Source organism: Palaemon carinicauda, chromosome 40 (genome assembly GCF_036898095.1).
Source record: "Palaemon carinicauda isolate YSFRI2023 chromosome 40, ASM3689809v2, whole genome shotgun sequence".
In the NCBI taxonomy this organism is placed as follows: domain Eukaryota; kingdom Metazoa; phylum Arthropoda; class Malacostraca; order Decapoda; family Palaemonidae; genus Palaemon; species Palaemon carinicauda.
The window spans coordinates 52,110,945-52,131,408 of record NC_090764.1 but is presented as its reverse complement, the minus strand read 5'-3'; the positions used below and the strand labels follow the sequence as shown (position 1 = coordinate 52,131,408).

At 35.0% G+C, this 20,464-nt stretch overlaps 1 protein-coding gene across 1 annotated transcript in view; it reads right to left on the bottom strand.

The window, feature by feature from the left end:
• Positions 1-8,456: 8,456 nt before the first annotated feature.
• Positions 8,457-20,464, bottom strand: part of fz (frizzled) — a 294,933-nt gene continuing 282,925 nt past the window's right edge. The window contains exon 2 of the mRNA XM_068363738.1: positions 8,457-11,520. Within this exon, the coding sequence (XP_068219839.1) occupies positions 10,979-11,520 (542 nt within the window). The 3' untranslated portion in view covers positions 8,457-10,978. The remainder of the gene's footprint in view (positions 11,521-20,464) is intronic.

Genomic DNA, 20,464 nt, shown 5'->3' with positions numbered 1-20,464 from the left:
ACAATTATTTAAACCGTACTTCAAGAGATTAATGAACCATTATTATTAGGACTTAACACACTAGATCTTTCAATTTTTGTCATCTCCACCTTTGCGATTAATAAAAGGATACAAGGCAGTATTTATTTTGTTAACATGAGAGTCGATACAATGGGTTGTAAACATTCATTGGTTCTGTCACTCCACTAATGGGAAGTTTAGAGATTTTTTTTTCAACTAAATTATTGTTATTGCCACCACCACAAGACTGAAGTCTTCTCAGTGGCCAAAGAACCAAAATACGAGGATTTTCAAGTTATATATATAGCAAATTCTGGGCACCAAATTCTTAATTCTTTACAAATGGCTGTTGCATTTTGATTTTAAAATGATTAGTAGATGGCCTTCTTGAAATGTCGAACTCATTCCAAAGTCAAGTAGTGAGTAGCATAGGGTAGACTGCAGATGGGTCGAAACCTTATAAAATCGCCAATCTTATTAAATGATCTTGTGGGAATATCTGTCCATCGAGAACTGTATACTGTATACATACGATGGTTTCTTTACAAGAGATGAAAAATTGACTTAAGATCATCTTTGGATTACGAGAGGAGGAAATGTGGAAGATAATCTTTGAAATACATCGATCAGTATGGCCTTCTGGGTATAAGGAATAGTTGCCCATGAGCCCCATTCGGAAAATAAATATTCAGATTCAAATTGCCTTGTGTTTGAGACAGTCGTGCCATAACGTAAAAGGGATTATTTCTTTTTAATATTTTTTTTTTTTTTAAATCTGATAATTCTAAATATAAATCAGAGTGCCTCATTTAGTGATCGGGTTCACTATGCTATCATTTCGCGGAACACTGAAGACCTAGGATGCTTAATTTATTAAATAGACTCCAATAAGAATTTGTATTGAAATACGATTTTGCCGGATTGGAATCGGAGCTTTTTTTTTTCTCTAGTTAAATACTTGAAAATAAAAATATTTGAAAATGTGAAATTTATTACTTGTGGTGTAAGTCATAAAAGAAAAAAAAATACTTGCGGTATAAATCATAGAAAAAAAATCCAGATCCCGAACTACCATGAATCGTTTGTTTAATGTCGAGGCAAAATGTTTTCTGATTTTTTGTTTCGCAGCTATAGAAAAAAGGTTCACTAAGTGACCCTTGCTGTTACATCAAAAGGCAGTTTACTTCATTGGAGTGAAAAGGTCCAGTGGTAGAAAAATCTCTCCCTAGTCTTTCGTTTTTTTTTTTTTTTTTTTTTTTTCTTTTTTTTGTGTGTGTGTCTGTGTGCGTGTGTGTGTGTGTGTGTGTGTGTGTGTGTGTGTGTGAAGCCTTGCCCAATGAATCACGTTATGCTGTGATTTAGGAGACTGTCGCTTAATGCGTTTCATGTAAGTAAGCGTTTCAGCCATAAGGGTTATTTTGACCCTTGAATTTTACTTTTTTGAACTTGAGAAATATTTATTTTTTATTTTTTTCATTCGTCGTTTTATTTTTACAATTTCTTGAGCCAAATGTGGAGACATTACACACTTTGATATATGTAATGGTCGGAGGTTTTAGGCTCAGGACTTTCCAGAAATAGGAACTCTCTCTCTCTCTCTCTCTCTCTCTCTCTCTCTCTCTCTCTCTCTCTCTCTCTCTCTCTCTCTCTCAACTTTTCTTTTGACCAAGTTCATGAGTTTTGTTATCTATTACTTGGTGTCCAAAAATTGAGAGTTTCAGTTTGAGATTCCTATAACGATGCAGATTAAAAGAGATCTGCATCATTGTTTATATACCTTCACCTATTAATAAGAGAACAACTAGAAGCGGCAAGCAGACATTAATAACATCTCGAGTCATCATTATCTTTTGCCTCTCATTGAATCATGATATTATAAAGAAGGCGCATTATAACCTTGTGGTTATTAGAGCTTATGTTTTTGTTCTTTCTTTGCCCACTCGGAAAAATGAATATACCGCAGGACGAGCCAAACAGGATTAATGGGCCAGGGCCTTAAGAACTCGGAAGGGCGTTACCAAAATTAATTATTAGTGCTGTTACAAAGGCGGTGCTATTATTTGAAAGAAGATTTCTTGCATAGCACTCTTTGTGTGTGTGTGTGTGTGTGTGTGTGTGTGTTTGAAGGGTAGTGTGTTCGGTTTTGTGGTGTCACTGGTATATCTGGGAAACGCAAAGGATTAAATCAGTAAAAAGTCGTTGCTGAGATACGCCTTTGCACCGTATTCCTCTTGGATAATAACGTTAATTTTAGGATACAATGAGTGAATGTAAATAATTTTTCTTTGAAACTTTTGTGCGCCATTAAGGATTTGTTGCCAGAATTAAGGTTTTATTTCCAGCAAATATGGGAAATGCTGAAAAGAATGCGGTTAGAAACTCGTTGCATTCAATAATGAAAATATCTTTCTACTTTGATATTATTATTTGATAACGTTTTGAGTCCTATAGAAACATATTACATTGAAGTGTAATGTAATGTCAGTGTCTTTGCACTGCTTCGTGATCATTTAGTCATATTAATGGTACACAACATGTGTCTATTGGGAAACCTGTGGAACTTTTTCTTATTATTAGATGCAGTATTTTTTGTGAATTGGGCTGAATGAATTTACTTGAGGTATCGTTTTTTTTCTCTCTCCTTGAAATATCGCTGTGTTATTTTATCTTCGATTGTCTTCTTACCATTATGGCTAAGATACAAGAAGATGATAGAAAGGATTCTTTTGTCTTTGTTGGTGATTTTAATGCTCACCATAGGGAGTGGTTAAGTTCTATCTCTCCTACCGATCGCCATGGCTTAAGAGCTTTAGACTTTGCCTCTGAATCAGGCTGGGAGCAAATCATAAATGAAGCTACTCACAGGTCTGGTAATTGCTTGAACCTCGTATACACTGACTCCCCTGGTGTTGTAACTAGTAAGGTTGGTTCTCCTGTCGGGACATCTGATCATGCCTTGATTTCATTAGTAGTGAAGGCTGAGCAGCCTGTCCCTGATATATCATACTCTTGTAAAATTTATATGAAATCCCAAGCAGACCGGAATGGGATATTGCATGATTTCTTATGCTTGAATTGGTCACAATTATATAGTAGTGTAGATCCTGTTGTCCCTTTGGATGAAAATCTAGTCAACATAATTGATAGGCATATCCCTTCTCGTGTGCTAAGGTACCGAGTGAAGGACAAACCGTGGTTCAATGATGATTGTAGACGTGCTTATTTGGAGAAGCAGGAGGCCTATCATCTTTGGAAGGGTAACAGATCAGATTTGACCCGGAATAACTATACTCAGCTTCGAGCTTTTGCTCAGAGAGTTTATGCCTCAACTGAAAAGGAGTACAATTTAACCATAAAAGAAACCCTTTCTGGTACAACTCAGGAACATAAATGGTGGTCTACCCTTAAATCTGCACTCTTTGGTGTAGATGCAACAGTTCCTCTTTTACTTAAACCAGATGGCTCAGTCACTCATTGTCCAAAGGAAAAGGCAACCCTTTTGGCTGATGTTTTTGACAGTAAACAGAGTAATGAAACACTTGAACTTCCTAATTCCTGTTTTCCTGAGGCTAAACTAACTAGTTGAGCTTTTCGATCTCGTGAGATTAAAGCTCTGTTGATGGACCTTGATGCTTATGGAGGTGTAGACCCAAATGGTATTTTTCCTTTGTTTTTTTTTATAAAGACAGCAGATTTCTTAGCTCCAAAGTTATCTGTTATTTTGCACAAGTTAGCAAGAAGAGGAGCTTTTAGCACTTGTTGGAGAATTGGTAATGTTACTCCTCTATGTAAATATGTTTGTGGTAGCTCAAGTCCCACTGATTACCGCCCAATTTCCATAACTCCCATATTGTCTAAAGTTTTTGAACGTCTTCTGGCAAAACATCTTAATAGGTTTGCTGAAGGTAATCATCTATTCACTAGTTTGCAATTTGGTTTTCGTAAAGGCCTTGTAGCATGTGATGCCTTACAATCTCCAATGCTGTAGAGAAATCCCTTGATTGTGGTCGGGAAGTTCGTATGATTGGCTTTGATTTTAGTGCTGCCTTTGACCGTGTTAATCATGAGGCCCTTGTTTTCAAACTCGTGTTAATCATGAGGCCCTGCTTTTCAAACTCAAACAGTTGGGAGTGGGTGGGTCGTTTCTTAGCATTATTATTGATTTTTTAAGTAACAGATCTCAAAGAGTTGTTGTTGATGGGCACCATAGTGAGCATAGGAATGTGATATCCGGTGTTCCACAGGGTAGTGTTCTTGGCCCATTACTTTTCATAGTATATACACATGACGTTGTTTGCCCTTGAAAACAAGCTTGTTGCATATGCAGATGATGCTACTCTTTGCATCAATTCCATCCCCTGAATGTAGATCTGGGGTTGGTGAATCCCTTAATAGAGATTTAGCTAAAATTAGTGCATGGTGAAAATTATGGGGTATGAAGTTGAATCCTAACAAAACTCAAAGTATGATTGTAGGTAGGTCAAGGACCGGGGCTCCTCAACATCCGGATCTCAGTATTGATAATGTTTCTTTAAATTTGTATGACTTTTAAAATTTTAGGTGTGATTCTCGACAGCAAATTTACTTTTGCGAAACACATTAGGTCTGTCTCTTCTTCAATTGCACAAAAAAATTGGCTTATTGAGAAAGTCTTTTAAGATTTTCGGTGATCAATATATTCTGAAGAAGTGTTTTAATTCTTTCATTCTACATTGTTTAGAGTATTGTTCTCCTGTCTAGTGTTCAGCTGCTGTTTCTCATCTTAATTTGTTAGGCAAACTTACGGTCTATTAAATTTCGTTCAATTAGTTCATTATGCATGTTGCATAAGATTTTTCATAACTCTGACCATCCTTTACATTCAGATCTCCCTGGACAATTCTACCCTGTTCGTAATACTAGGCAGGCAATTAATTCTAATAGTAAGGCGTTCTCCAACATGAGGCTGAATACTTCACAGTATTCCAGAAGTTTTATTCCAGCTGTTACCAAGTTGTGGAATGATCTTCCTAATCGGGTAGTTGAATCAGTAGAACTTCAAAAGTTCAAAGTTGGAGCAAATGTTTTCCTGTTGACCAGGCTGACATGAGTCTTTTAATAGTTTATATATGACATATCTGTTTTTGACGTTATTAATAGTTTATATAGGACATATCTGTTTTGACGTTGTTACTGTTTTTAGAATGATTTATTAATTTATTCTCATCATTTATTTATATCCCTCTTTCCTTTCCTCAGAGCTATTTTTCCCTATTGGAACCCTTGGGCTTATAGCATCTTGCTTTTCCAACTAGGGTTGTAGCTTGGCTAGTAATAATAATAATATAATTTGATATTCACACCTCATGAAGCAGTACCAAGTGCAATGAGTGTAACTGTACTTTTAACTATAAAACATAGTTTTAGCAATTGTAAAGTTTTTAAAATAGAGAGATTTATATTTTAGCGAGAAAGGTTGTATTGACCTTTTATCAGGTAAGGAGAATTTTTTAGTTTTTAGGATCTTAATTTTAAGAAAAACAGTCTTTATATATATACGATTTAAACTTCTATTTATCACAGATTTTTACCTCTTATTTTTTTCTTTTTTCATTATATTTAATATAGGCTACATTTTATTCATTTATTTAACATTAATATAACTTTTTTCCCGATGCTAATCGGGTCAGCTCTATAAGAGTAGAGTTTATTTCATCAAAAGGAGGAAATTAACCAGCCCAATAAATCAAACCTACTGTTAAAAGTACTGCAAAACTAGGCCTATTAGGCTAGTTCCTAACAAGAAATTAGACTAAACGATTGCTGCAAATTATATACTATAGTAATTGTTTTCAATTCCAAGACTCAAAAGAAGTCTACATTGACACTGTGAATATTAATTATAGGCATTATTATTTAGCAATACCTTTGCCTAGTTTTCTGAAGCAGTAAAAAAAATTGTTTCATACCGCTGTTGAGTTTATTCAGTATTATTATTATTATTACTTGCTAAGCTACAACACTAGCTGGAAAAGCAGGATGCTATAAGCCCAGGGGCTCCAACAGGGAAAATAGCTCAGTGAGGATAGGCAAAAAAGAAAAAAATGTTTTAATTAGAGCAACAGCATTAGAATAAATATCTTCTATATCAACTATAAAAACTTTATTCAATCTTATTTTTCTTCCTCTTGTTTTGTTAGTGTGCCCGAGTGTATCCTCAAGCAAGAGAACTCTAACCCCAAGACAGTAGAAGCATTCATGTTATATGCTAGTGATTAGGCTATATGACAATTATTTTCTTCTGTAATGTTAAATTTCATTATATCATAAACTTCTTAAACTAATAGAATTATAAAACAATGCAATGGTGCCATATGGCTGGTAATGCATTGCAGTAATATTTGACAGTAGTTCTGGGTTCCGTTTGACGTCACTGACTCTCTCGAGCTGGGCGTGATCCCACCTGTTCTTCTTCCACCTTGATATGGACAAAGACTCGTTTGTTGGTAATTGAGGACGGTTATTTGAAGAAACAAGACGCTTATCATTTCTGGAGAAGTAATAAAGCCGATTTGATTTGGAATAACGCTATAATGCTTATTGAAGTACATGCCTAAGCTGAAGATGTATTTAACTTTGCCGTAAAACCAGAGGCCTTGGGCCCCCACCCCACATACACGTTGTCCAGATTCTACAGGAAAAGTAGACGACGTAACCCTTTTAGCTGTTTGACAGTAAGTAGAGAGATTAGAATCTCTTTCTGCCTCGATGTTGTAGTAATATCAAGTTGCCCTTCTTTTTTGTAAAGACAGCCGTAGGTTTTCTGGTAATTTATACAAGTTAACAAGTTTATATATATATATATATATATATATATATATATATATATATATATATATATATATATATATATATATATATATTTATTTTTAGGGGTGCCAGTTGTTGGGGAATTGTTAATGTTACCGTAATAGTTTTGGTTGTTCAATCCTTGTTGCATACATCTCATTTTGCGTTTGTCTTATGTCGTATATATTCCATATATTATTCCCCTCTGATGAATATACAAATTAATATTCCAATTTGTCCCTTTGACATTATACACTGAATATATCTATTTATGGTACTCTTGCAAAAGCTTAAAAATTTTAGGTAATTATTAACCATTACTTATGGGCCCGCGATATAAGTTATATTTATGGAAATGTTTTCTTACATAATTGAATGGATTATATAGTGACAGTTCCAGTGTCACAAAAGTTTTCCTCTTGCTATTTGATATTGTTCTTGTTATGGCAGTTATCTTCATGAATCTTCTTTTTTTATTTTAAGTTTAATTTTCTCAACGTTATATTACTCTCACCAGATGTCTGATGACCATGCTCACTTTAATATTACTTTTAATTTCTCAATTTAAATGTCCTTTTTCATTTATTATTTCTATCGTTTTTTTTTTTTAATACCGAGGCAAGTTTGAATTCTTAATCAGAAAAGGTTTGACCCTTTTTACTGTATTCAAATCTCCATCTATTGGTGCCTTTAAATGCCTTATCCTTCGTTGTCATTTTTTTCAAATTTTTATATTTTGGTAGAAAATTATAAAATGTATCAATCAGGTTTAGCTCAAGTAAAATCTTTTCAGTGTTTTTGCCTATTACCAATTCATTAACCTATTGTTGATTGTACTTTCCTTGGTCTCTCAGTGGATAGACATTTCACGGTAACATTATTTTGCTCGGCATTCCAAACCGGTCTCTTACTTTTTGTTCTCTCCATGAAAATTATTTTGCAACACTTTTTTATCGAGTGATATTTTCCTCATTATTTGTTCACCTTTTAATACTTACATTTGTTTAAATTTATTCAATGCTAAAGTTTTTGGAAAGCTTTGTTCCTCCTGTTTAATTTCTTGCTTTTCCTTAAAATCTTTATTTATATGTAACTTTTTCATTTGATAAATTCGTTAATCGGCTTTTTGTTATGAATTTTCTTTAGGACATATCTATCTGGTTGTTTTATCTTTTAGATTTCTCTTATATTGAGAATTACCCTAATTGCAATTGCGTTAATGAAAATGCTTTAGTTCTGGTTAACTTGCGTAAATTATTAGCAGTTTCCAGTTGCTTTCGTCTTTGGATAAAGCACGAATTTCCAGTCTTTATTTAACTACATATAATGGTTAATGTTCAAATTTTGTCTTGATCCTCATTTGATATTGAATCGAGACTTTTTTTGTCAAAATATTGTTCTTTGTCGTCAATTGCTTTATTATTTTTTGGCGAGTAATGGCTGGTAATTCCCCAACTTGATACTTTTATCTGCAACACAACTTGCTATTTTTATAATTTCTAAATGTTGTAAATGCTTTTGATTTTATAGCAGCAATAAACCCTGAAACGGCATTCTATATAATGTTTTCTTGAGTAAAAAAAGTTACATTTAATAAAAATCCATGGGGGTATATAATAAAAACACAATATAATTTGAGATCTTATTATGTACTATATACAAAACATATATAAAAGTTATTGGAATTATATACATAATATACACATAAATACATCTATAACTGTGGCAAGCTCTTTGTGGACGTTTGTAATAGTTACTTTTGTCTTTGAACAGACACACACACAAACAGACACTACTACAACACTTGGAGGGGTTCTACTGTCCACTGGTTGGGCCCGCACTAGACAACAGGTCTTTCATGTTGACATAATTACTCTCTCCCAAATGGTACTTGCTGCAATTGATAACAAATCATACTGTAAATAAGCAAAAATACATCACACAGTGAATATTGAAATATAATTTCCTTTTGTAAAAGTTCGATTGTTTGGTAATTTTAGTTTTAAACATAAACTCACAGAAATTAGGAATTTCCATTTACCTTTTTAAATTATACAATACTCAATAGAATCTCATCAAAACACGAGTCCCCATTTTGAATGTATTCAAATTGTGACCTATACAGTACAACGATTACTTCGCATTACAGACTAGCAACATTTAATAGTCCCTCACAGAATTTTCCATCTGTTTTTACATTACTCGCTAGAAAATAAATGGGATTTTAGACTAATGAAAAAAACCCCTTTGTTTAAATGACGATCGCTTTGTAAATGTAACTCTCAATTCCATTCCGAAATTGCAGTTTTCTTTTCACATTACTAGACTTTCTATACACAGTACAAAGGTAGATGAGAGGAAGTAGGAGTACTGAGCTAATCATTTCTGAACTAAACAGCAATTTACAAACAATTGCACATAAAAAAAGTCAGCTGCACAGACATGCTCTTTTTATTATTCATTTTGATTTATGGAAGTAACACATTCAGTGGCTTAGAAACTAAGTTTAACCTAACATATACTTATTTACACAAATATAAACATGGCTTAATTAAAAAATTCTTCCAAAACTCTCACTTAAACGTAGTTTTGAAGTTACCTTAAATAAAAATTTTAACTCATTTACAGTTACAACAGATATATTAGACCAATTATCATTGATAAAAAACAAAAATGAGGTGACATTGATAAAAGAAAAAAGATAATGCACGTAGACTGTAAAAATTATTTTTTCCTTAGTTAATAATCTGATACACATATACTCCAATAGACTTCCTTGCCTACTTTTTCAAGGTATTCTGTCTGATTCACAATAACTTAATCAGATTCCTGATCGCTAATTATGTCGAAACTAACGATTGTCTGTAGAGTAGTAAAATTTAATATAGTAAACAAGGTTTATAAACCCTTTTAGAAAAAAATTTATCGTCCAAATCGAATATGCAATACAAATATAATATAGAATCTTCTGATATCGGCATTTTGCAGATTATTTATTTTAACGTACATCATAATTAGTCTATTTTTACATCATTTTACAAAAACTCTTAATTATATATTTAGTTCACTTTACATTTTTTTAATTGTATACAAAGACCTACTTTGAACAATATATTACAAAACTATAAACTTTAAAAAAGGGGGGAAGGGACTGACGACTAGCTTGGATGTCATAGGTTCTTTCTCCCGGCAAAAGTTATCGTATGTACATAATCTGTTCATTACTGTAGCATTTATTAAATTACGTATTGCTTTACACGGGTTATCCCAACAAGATTGTCTGAAGATTGTCAATTAATACTAATTACATAGCAGGAACAGATATTAAGTACATCATTATTTAAATTAGGGGACCTTTTGTTTTATATAAAACCGTAACTATTCACTCGACCCCAAATGCACATTTTCATTAATATACATACGATCCCTAATCGGGAGATTCACATTGCACCAAAAGATGCACCAGTAGTCAACAAAAACTTATAAATGCATAAGAACAAGAACTAACATAAATATCTTCCTATCGTAGGAGGAAGTACAAAGTTTATTGCAATAAAAACATAGTCCGTCATTGTTAATGACAATTTCCCGCCTGGCTTAAGACATTTTATTCGACTTTCTGTTCGATTTTTTTTCATTAAAATAGAATTATTTTACTCAATGCAAGATCTAATGTAGCTCAAATTGGATACTGAATATGCACAACCTGCACCGGGTTCCTTTTAGAATTGCATAACGGATGAAAGTTTACGTGGCAACGTTACAAAAACATTGGCGACATTACAAACACATCAGAATAAGTGCTATGGTACATTACTATTACTTTTTTTACTTTGTATTATTTTACTGGTGTTTGTAACAGACTTCTAAAGTGCAGATAGTGTACATCGTCTCTTCCTTTTCTCTAAGGAAGCGTTCGTATCCACTCGCCCCTCTCTGCTGAAGATCTCCTCCTTCAAGAAACGCAACTCCTTTAGAAGTTAGTCTCCTCTGGAGTGTGTGTGGGTCTGAAGGGGACAGCCTCTTCTGGTAAAAGCCGAGCTACGGCTGTAGTTGTGGCAGTGGATGGAGGAGGCTGAGGAGTTAAGGGGGCAGATGCACCCCCCTGCGTTAGGGCGTGAGCATTATTAGGCCAGGCGGGGGCGGATTGTCACACGTAGCTTTCAGTACGTCGTCCGAAGCATCGGTTGTAGCAGTTCTTCCAGACAGCAAGTGTTTTACCCGACCATACCCAGAAGCCCGAAGTGATGCCCACCACTAAGGTGCTCAGGTACTTTATCATGAAGAAAATGAAGTCGGGCTTGGACAAGGGCGTGTCGTGGTCGACGTTAGGAGGACAGTTTATGGTGTATGAGACCCAGGGCTCGTCGCGGATCTGGCACTTGTCCCTCTGCCACGCCACCATCCACTCGTCATGATAGGCCTGTTCGTAGAAGAGACAAGCCACCAGAACGGTTGCTGGCACAGTGTAAAGGACGCTGAAAACTCCGATGCGCACCATGAATCTCTCCAGTTTGTCTGTCTTTGTACCGTCGTGCTTCATGATGGTCCTGATGCGGAAGAGAGAGACAAAACCTGTCAGGAGGAAGATGGTTCCCATGACTAAGTAGAAGAACAACGGTGCCAACACAAATCCTTGAAGAGCTCGTACATTCCAGAGGCCCACAAAGCACACCCCCGTCATCACGTCACCTGAAATTAAAGAAATGAGATGTAAAAGATATTCACAAACTGTAAAATAATACTCATTATTTTGTAATGACTTAAGAACTGTCCAATCAAAGATAAAACACTTTAAATAATTCCAAGATACTTGGTCTTAAAAGTACCATTTAAATATAATTCTCATCTTTTATCAATATTTCAACAATGTAAATTAGATTATTCACAAGTCATTGATACTGCATAAGGATAGCTTAAAATCCCAAAATATTTTTACCAGCCCATGATTTAAATCTTAATGTTGAGTGGGAAATATATGTAAAGAGGAAGACTTGAATCGACTACGACTATGCTACTTTTTTTTGTCTTTGCACATAGAATCGAAATCAACCCATCTCGATCAGTATGGACTTATTAAGTATGTAAAAGCCCCTTTGCATATAGAGTTCACTTTGCCGTGGGATTGGAGCCCCACAGTGAAATTCCTTTTATGACTATGGCAAGTATTTCTTCTCCACCACGGATTCAACCTTAGTGTCGAGATAAAATCGAGGTAAACAGTAAAGAGAACTATTTATTCCTGACAAATTCAGGATTTGGACTTGGAATCGAAATGAACCCTTATTTCCACCATTATAGTTTAATTGATAAGGAGTCATACTTTGCTGTATGTTTTTCACTAACAAGTTTGACTGTCTATTTTATTTCTCGAAGTCGATTCAGAGAAAAACTCAACCACTTCCTAAAGAGATCATTGAAATCACCAGGCACAAACGAGGCCCTTCCATTACCTTCTTTTATCCTGGCCTTAGTGGAAAGGAGACAGTCTAATAATTATAGAATTATGTAACTCAGCATTCCAATAGCTGGAACACAAACAAACAAAAGTGGTTATGTCAGCCACAGACCTTCATGACCTTCTCGTAACATTCACGAAAGGTACTCAGTCCTAATATATATATATTCTCTTTACCTATGGATGACATCCCATTTCAAAATCACTCTTTATCAAAGTACACAACTATACTGTATATACGAAGCAACTAAAAGACTAACGTCAGGCAAAATTTCTGATAGAATTGGTCAACATGGCGAAGCTGACACACTATGCAAGGCTTAATACCCTCCAAGCTAATCACTTCAACTGTAGGAATTCTGTACCGTAACAATGGTTTTGAAAATGAATAGAGAGAGGAAGATAAAGGAACATGTAGGGAAAAGGTAGCCTCTTGATATTAAAACCATTGGTGGTTTTAATATTAAGCCTGCCCAACACACCTTTCATAAAAAGGGGAAGAAAACACAAAGAATAGTGTACTCGGTACCCGCCAGTACTTACAAGCAAGAGAACGCTAACCCATGGCAGATGAAGTCCATGGTACAGAGACTATGGGACCACTCAAGAAGAGAATAATGGTTTAAAATTGGAGTTTCATCCTTCTAAAAGAGCAGATTACCATAGCTAAATAGCATCTTCTATTTGATACCAAGAGGAAAGTAACCCCCTGAACAACATTATAGCAGTTAATCACTTTCGTTAAGAAAATTTGTTGGGTTTGCTTTGTGTTTCGAAAACAAGCGTGTGTTTATGAATACAACGACCTGGTAATTGGAAAGAAAAAAAGGCCAGGCAGTTTGTCGTTGGATAGGATTTTATATCGATTAGTTTGGAGAGAATATCACAAGAGTATGAAACTTTTTTTTTATGTTTCACATAAAATCTTTGAATTTTCAAAGCACGTTGATTCTAAACATATTTACTAGTAAAATGCGAGCATTTAAATAATGCGACTTGACTGAAAAAAATTTTTCATTGAAATATATACTCAATTTCAGTAAAATTCAATTTCACACATTTGACTTTATTCGATATCCAACTATGCAAAAACACGATATTTTTGTTTTAAATAATATACTTGTTTCAAGTTTTATCTTTAAATTTATGTTAAACACTTAGTCTCCCCAAAACATGACTTCAAATACTTTCCATAGAGTTTAAATTGAAAGTATGTGTAAAAGCATGATATTTTTGTAGTGAACATTATTAAACTGTCGTTGTTTCAAAATGTGATGTATGCACTGACGAGTCAAATGTTCCATAGTGCGCCAGTCAATGAATCTGTTTCTATAAAATGGAAAGAGGAGTCAAGAAAATGATGTCTAAAAATAGAAAAAATGAAGATAAGAACAATAGATTCGACAAAAACATAAGTTTCAAATCATGCTTGTATTTTACTTGAACGAAAATGCCATTTTTTAATATTCACAATGTTTCTATACAATTCAACAAATATATGGTTCTCCATAAGAAAGTAACCAGATGTACACTTCCTAAGGGCCACAGAATCAGTCTCACAGTCCGGGAAAGTACTTTCTCTGGTCATTTTTAAAATTGCTGAATACTAGGCAGAAAGCTGCCTCATAGTGCATATCGATTTTAGATGAAAATCCAACTACAAAAGCCTGAGAGAGAGAGAGAGAGAGAGAGAGAGAGAGAGAGAGAGAGAGAGAGAGAGAGAGAGAGAGAGAGAGAGAGAGAGAGAGAGAGAGAGAGAGGTGACTGGCGTTTTGAAGGGAGGTGGGAGCCATGTAGCCACTACCCTCTCCCAATGACCTAGGAAAATGAGGCCAGCCAAGCAGTTTTAGTTGAACACATGTTTCCTAAACTCCCAAGTTTCCAAATAAAATTCTTTTTTGAGCTTCAAGATTAAAATGCCGCACATAAAAGGAAAAAAAAATCCAAGTGTTCCGACAATGAAAGCTATAAATTATATTCGTTCCTCCAAATGAGAAAACCTCAAACCGATAGGCATGTCGAGTAAGCGTTCATTAACGGTTGGGATTTTGTCTAGCTTGGATGATGACCAAGACCGGGTCTGACCCTTACCCCTACATTTTTTTTATGCTGTGTACGTACTTTTAGAGAAAGTGTTGTGTATATTAACCGATCGTTTTTCTTTAACATTATTATTATTGTAATTTTTTTATTTTTAAAATTATTATCATAAAGGACAACTACATCCATGGTTAATTTCCAGCATACTCGTGAGTAGCAATAATCTTTCCCCCATTCACTCTTTGATTAAATAGTCATGGCTTCATAAGTTTAGTAAGCCTTCTCTCTTGCTTGAGGGTACAATCGAGCACAATATAATTTCTCTTCCTCTCGTTTTGTTAAAGTTTTAGAGAAAATGTTTATTTCAATGTTGTTAAGAGTTCTTGAAATGTTTTATTTTTCCTTGTTTCCTTTCCTTACTGGCCTATTTTCCCTGTTGGGGCCCCTGGCCGTATAGCATCCTGCTTTTCCAACTAGGGTTGTAGTTTTTAGCAGGTAATAACAATAATAATAATAATAATATTTCACCATTGCCAGTCGTAGCTATTCTCCAACATCAGATTTAACTAAATTACTACAGTTGAATAAATGAGGGAAAAATAGAAAGTGATATGTAAAGTTTGGCTCTTGAAGGCTGCATTGAATATCTAAAGTATTCATTTAATTCTGAGGCCAAGAATATATATCACGAGAATGGGGTCATTCGACTCGAGTGTGATGTATGACCGCATCTTCCCGTGAAACTGTTAAACCTTTCATTCCTGTCAGGCTAAAACCAGTTGGCCTTGCTTGCAATTATATAATGACCTTTTGTTATAAGAAATCCTATGACCTTTTACAGCTAATGATGAATCGCTATAGAAAGTCAAGCATAAAAGCGTGGAGGTTTCACGCAGATATTTAAGACTTTTTGTCTTACTTAGTTAAACAAGCTGTTTATTTGAATCTTGAAAGGAAAGGGGATACTCTGCGACCACGATTCCAGCTGGAAATTTTTTCATGTAAAAGTCATTCTTTTTTACTGTACTTAAATAGGGAAAGTTCACGCTCAAGACAAATATCGAACAACGAAAAGTTGTATTCAAGATGGAGAACAAACTTACGATAATACACCATCTCGATTCCAATGTACTTGCTTTCACCTGCTCTGGCGATTGGCGTTAAGTTTTGCCCAACCCCTTAACCCCCCAGCCCTTCCCTTACTAGTCCCTCACATCACATCCACCATCTGGTGTTTTTACTTTACATGCACATATCACATCAGCTATGCAGAGAGAGAGAGAGAGAGAGAGAGAGAGAGAGAGAGAGAGAGAGAGAGAGAGAGAGAGAGAGAGAGAGAGAGAGGTTTGACATAGCACCTTGAAGCAGATTAACCTATGATTATTTTTTCCCCGAAGATATCGGTACTTAGCTATATGTTCAATGTCCGTGTGTGTATACTTGGAAATAGCGCATAAAAAGAAAATGTATGAATTGAGAGGAAGGATTATATAAACACGGTGGAGAAAGTACATGCAAAGTTAGTAGAATTCCATAATGGCATCCTTAGGGAATGCAGGTGGCGTTTATGGATAGTATAGGATAGTAGGAATTGAATTAAAACGGTAAATGATGGGATGAGGGAATCAAAATTTGGTGAAAAAAGAAAGACTTTTAAAAGGTTGCAATTACGAGACAAGAGATGATCTTGTGCAAGGTGCAGCATGGTTGATAGGATAGGTCATGAAAAAGGCGAGACGGGAAAAGAAGACAAGTATTGAAACTAAGGGGGAATATCGGGCACAGTGAGGTAAAAGAAGCTGAATTAACAAATGGATCTCAGACTTGACGAAGGTGTAGTAGTGAATGCGCTCTTTAGACTTGCAGATTTGTTCAAAGTGGAAGATAAATGCAACGCAGAACTCTATGGGGCAAGAGTGAAAAGGGAATTTTGAGTATACCAGTAAGAGTGACTGTTGAGGACATATGGAGGGCAATTAAGAGGTTTAAGAATACGTTAAAGTTGAGGCATTATGGGGCCAAATTTGGTCGACTACTTGAATGTGTCATGCGCGGTAATTTTAGACAGGAGACATGATCCACAGGAATGGATAAAAAAAAAATCATGAAAGTTAAGGTAAAAGGTATAAGTAAGACAGATGATATAAAAGAACAGTATGGGATTTGGAAACAAAGATGAAGGTTTAAATCAAGTATTTGTGTCATGAAACGGCTATGTAAAAAGTTAGTTAGTAAAGAGTAAAAAATGCCATACAATGAGACGGCTAAAAATAGATCTTTTAGTAAAGAGTAAAAAATGCCATACAATGAGAGAAAAAATAATCTTTTAAAGTTCAAGATTTTTTAGAATTTATGATAGGGAAGATGGGGCACTAAGAAAGAAAAAAATTTTTTTAGCAAATGTAAGAAAGTGGAGGGTCAGAAATGATTTTATTTGTAATCATATTCTAGTGTTACAATCAGGAATGAGGCACTGACCCCCCCCCCCCCCAAAAAAAAAAAAAGATGCTACCGTATCCCACTAATTTATATTGCAAAACACTTGCCGTTGGGTGTTACATCAGGAATGAGGCACTGACTTTTTTTTCAAAAGACACCCATGCTACCGTATCGAACTAAATTTATATTGAATAACCCTCGCCGGTCAAAAGTCTTGTGAATTTTGACTTGGAAGAACATCACTTTGTCCGCAGAAGTGAATCGTACGCATAATTATGACATAGAAACCAGAAAGATATGATTATTAGTTGAAAACTTTCTTCTTCAGTTATTTATGTTTATTTGAAAGCTTTGTTTATTTCATTGTTTAGTTGAAAGCTTATTTCATCAAGTCCTGGATTTTTTTCTCCATAAAAATACACTTTCCGTCCCTTCCTTTTTAACTACATAATGCCCAACACAAAATAACATGTAGCTTGTAAAACAAGCTCTTGCATAGTTAATGGCCTGTCATCCGTGTTAGGTGCTAGGACAAGCTTATTTCACTTCCAAACTTTTCGTATTATATTCTTTATTTTGGAAGGAGTATAACTTTGTGACATCCCACTAACAAGACTAATGTTGCCTTTATTACTGATATGCTCACAGCTGGTGTCTGAAACGAACGAAAACTATATACATCGTGGACCATCCTAAGTTTTTATTTCTGCCTATTTTTGTATAGTCGTAAACATGAAGCTCAAGACAGCAACAGTACAGAGAGCCTTTATGCGTTTCTATGGTGACACGGCCGGAAAACGCTGGTCTTTGTATTGCGAGAAATAAATGATCCTGAATATGAAATAGCAGTCCACCTTCAAAAAAAGTTTTTTGTACGACTTTCCTTTATATATTTTTTACCTTTCAAGTGTGTCTTCCCTTGCCCTACGGTTAAAAGGGATGAAGAAAAGGTAGCTTTCCTCGCGCGCACAACAAAAAACGCGTAACGAATGTAAATTTATGCATTAACTCGAGAAAGCTGTATAAACCAAGAGAAAAAATTATCCTGTGTAACCCAAGGTGAGATGGCCGGCTACATTCATGTCACAAAGCGGGCCCTCATAATACGCTCGTACCTGAGAGATTATGGTTAGTACAAACCAATAAGGAAATTGAAAAATTATTTTTGAACTAGAAGAATCATTAATGAGAAGAATATACGGGAAGAATTTTTTTCTGCAATAAGGATTTTTTAATAGCCATCTGGTGGAAAGTTAACCCTATTTTTTACATTTTCCGAACATTATAGTTTGACGTTAGAAATTACAACCTTAAATTACTAAAGTTGAAACTGAAATAACAACGAACAAGTGTTCTTCATGAGACTCCAAAATTTCTTGAGCCAAATGTGAAAAAAAAATCAATCTCGAATGGCAAAATCGAAGAGGGCGATCTTAAACAAAAAATATATATATAAGTGACACCAAAATTATCAAAGTAATTCAAGAGCAGATTGCTATAATGAGAATGTAAAATAAGCCTCTAACTTAATGAGTGAAGTCAAAATCAAGAGGCGGGACACGACAAAATGGAAAACAGATTGCAAAGGAAGCTGAGAGAACGAAAACACTTTCAAGAAGTAGACTAGGGTCACTCAGCAGAGAGCATGCCTTCGCCACACCAAGCAGTTTTATTTTGCACTCCACTACGTACTTGTAGTTCGATGTATTTTCTTCAAAATCTAATGGATTTGTCCTTGGTCCATAGCCCCACATGTCCACCAAGTTTCGTTAAATTTGGTTCAGTATTTTTTTTTTTGCGTAACAAAATATTGGCCATTTACTTAACATTAAGATTATTCTTAAAGTACTACACACTGCTTTCTTGTACATTATTATACTTTATCCAAAATGTTACTCATCCTTGGGTAATATACCCAAGAGATCTACCAAGTTTGGTAAAAATATGTACATTGGTTTGTGTGTGAAGTTGCTCACAAACTAATAGATAAACTATCAAACAGACAGAGGTGAATACATAAATCTCCAGGCAAATCTTCGACTTGGCAAAGACAATAAAAGACAAACGGCGATACCGTTACGTTGGTTTATTGGTAACGTCATCAAGATTCATTAGGTGAGAGAAAAGAGTATAGAATGGTTTGGGAGGGCACTGAAAAAGTTCAGAACAAATTTCCAAGGAGATTATACCATTTTTGTTTCCGTTTCACCACCACAAGACCTGGCTTTACATAGAAGTGAATCTTCTTTATATGAATCTAAAATTATTGCCGAGTTTCAATAATTCTAAAATGCCTCGCCATGATAGAATAAGTAATATTGGAACAATCTTTTAACAGCAAACATTAAAGAGTCCATTTAGAGAAAGAAATTGTATAAAAAACTATAAGATTAGACCAAGAGACAGCTGTGACGCATAAACTGTCAAACTTGAGATTTGGGGAAATTGGCAGGTTATGATCATTTTCAATAATAATGGCACAGTTTATTTTACGAGAATGGATCGTAAATCTGAAAGTGCTAATAACAGAAATCAGGAATAGACGATGCAAAGAAAAACAAATTATGTAGAATATATAGAGTAGTGATCACTATCGTGAACATTTTTATGGCTTTATTAGACTTTGAAAACTAAAAGTTTGGTTGTCATCAGAGAAAGTTTGAAAGATTCCGAGAAATTATGGCTTGCCACAAAAACAAGTGTCCTTGAAAATATGTAACATGGTAGCAAGCGAGGTCTATAGAATCTAATAGACCTTGGTAGCAAGTCAATGGTCCACTCCCCCCCCCAAAAAAAAAATTGTGAATTAACCGCATGTCCCGTTTTCTATGGCAACTAAAATCACCAATGTGTTGAGAGAAAGATAAGGAAATTAAGGGGATATCAGCTAACCTAAGGTTTCCCCACCTTATCTGACCTGACCTGACTTGACATTACGTTTTGGGGAAAAAACCGAAATCACTTTTACGCTTCGGCACAAATTTGTTCACCGGCATACGAACTGAAGACCTAGGGTGGCATCACAAAATCATGACAGACAAATTAATAACTAAAGCATAACCTTTAACGCTGTCAATCATATTGGTAAAAAACTGGGGAAATGACCGATTAAACATAAAAGCTCATAACCAAATGCACAATACTACTATTTTTACAAGCAATGGTGTTGCAACACTGATGTCGTTTGCTAGTCCCCGACCCACCACGAAGAGCTATCTATCTCCCACACGGTCTAAATGGCTGTTTTCCCTAATTTACTATAATGGTATCAGTTGGGCAACGGGGATGGGCTTATCTATTCCACCAATGACTAAATCTAACTGATTTCAGACTATATTTTTTCCCGAATGGTTTTTCCCATCGGCTACTTGTCTTTTCGTAAACACACTATGTAACCGCCTTTCCCCTATTCGACTCTGACGGAGTCTGGAAAAAATAATAATAATAAAGAGTCAAGCGTAATCAAATTACGGTAAAACTATTTTCTCGCTTGGGTTAAATGCCCTTAAAGAGACCAGATGGGAAGGCCAATTATATTAGATTAGGGACAGAATTTTTTAAATATTTTTACATTTGTTTTGTTAATCATTATACACGAGTAAATCCTTCTACTTCAAGAGTAATAATTGTGATTATAAAATTTGAAAAGTATCAGTAACAAAAAAGGAAAAAAATGATAATTTGTTCGCTAATAAAGTC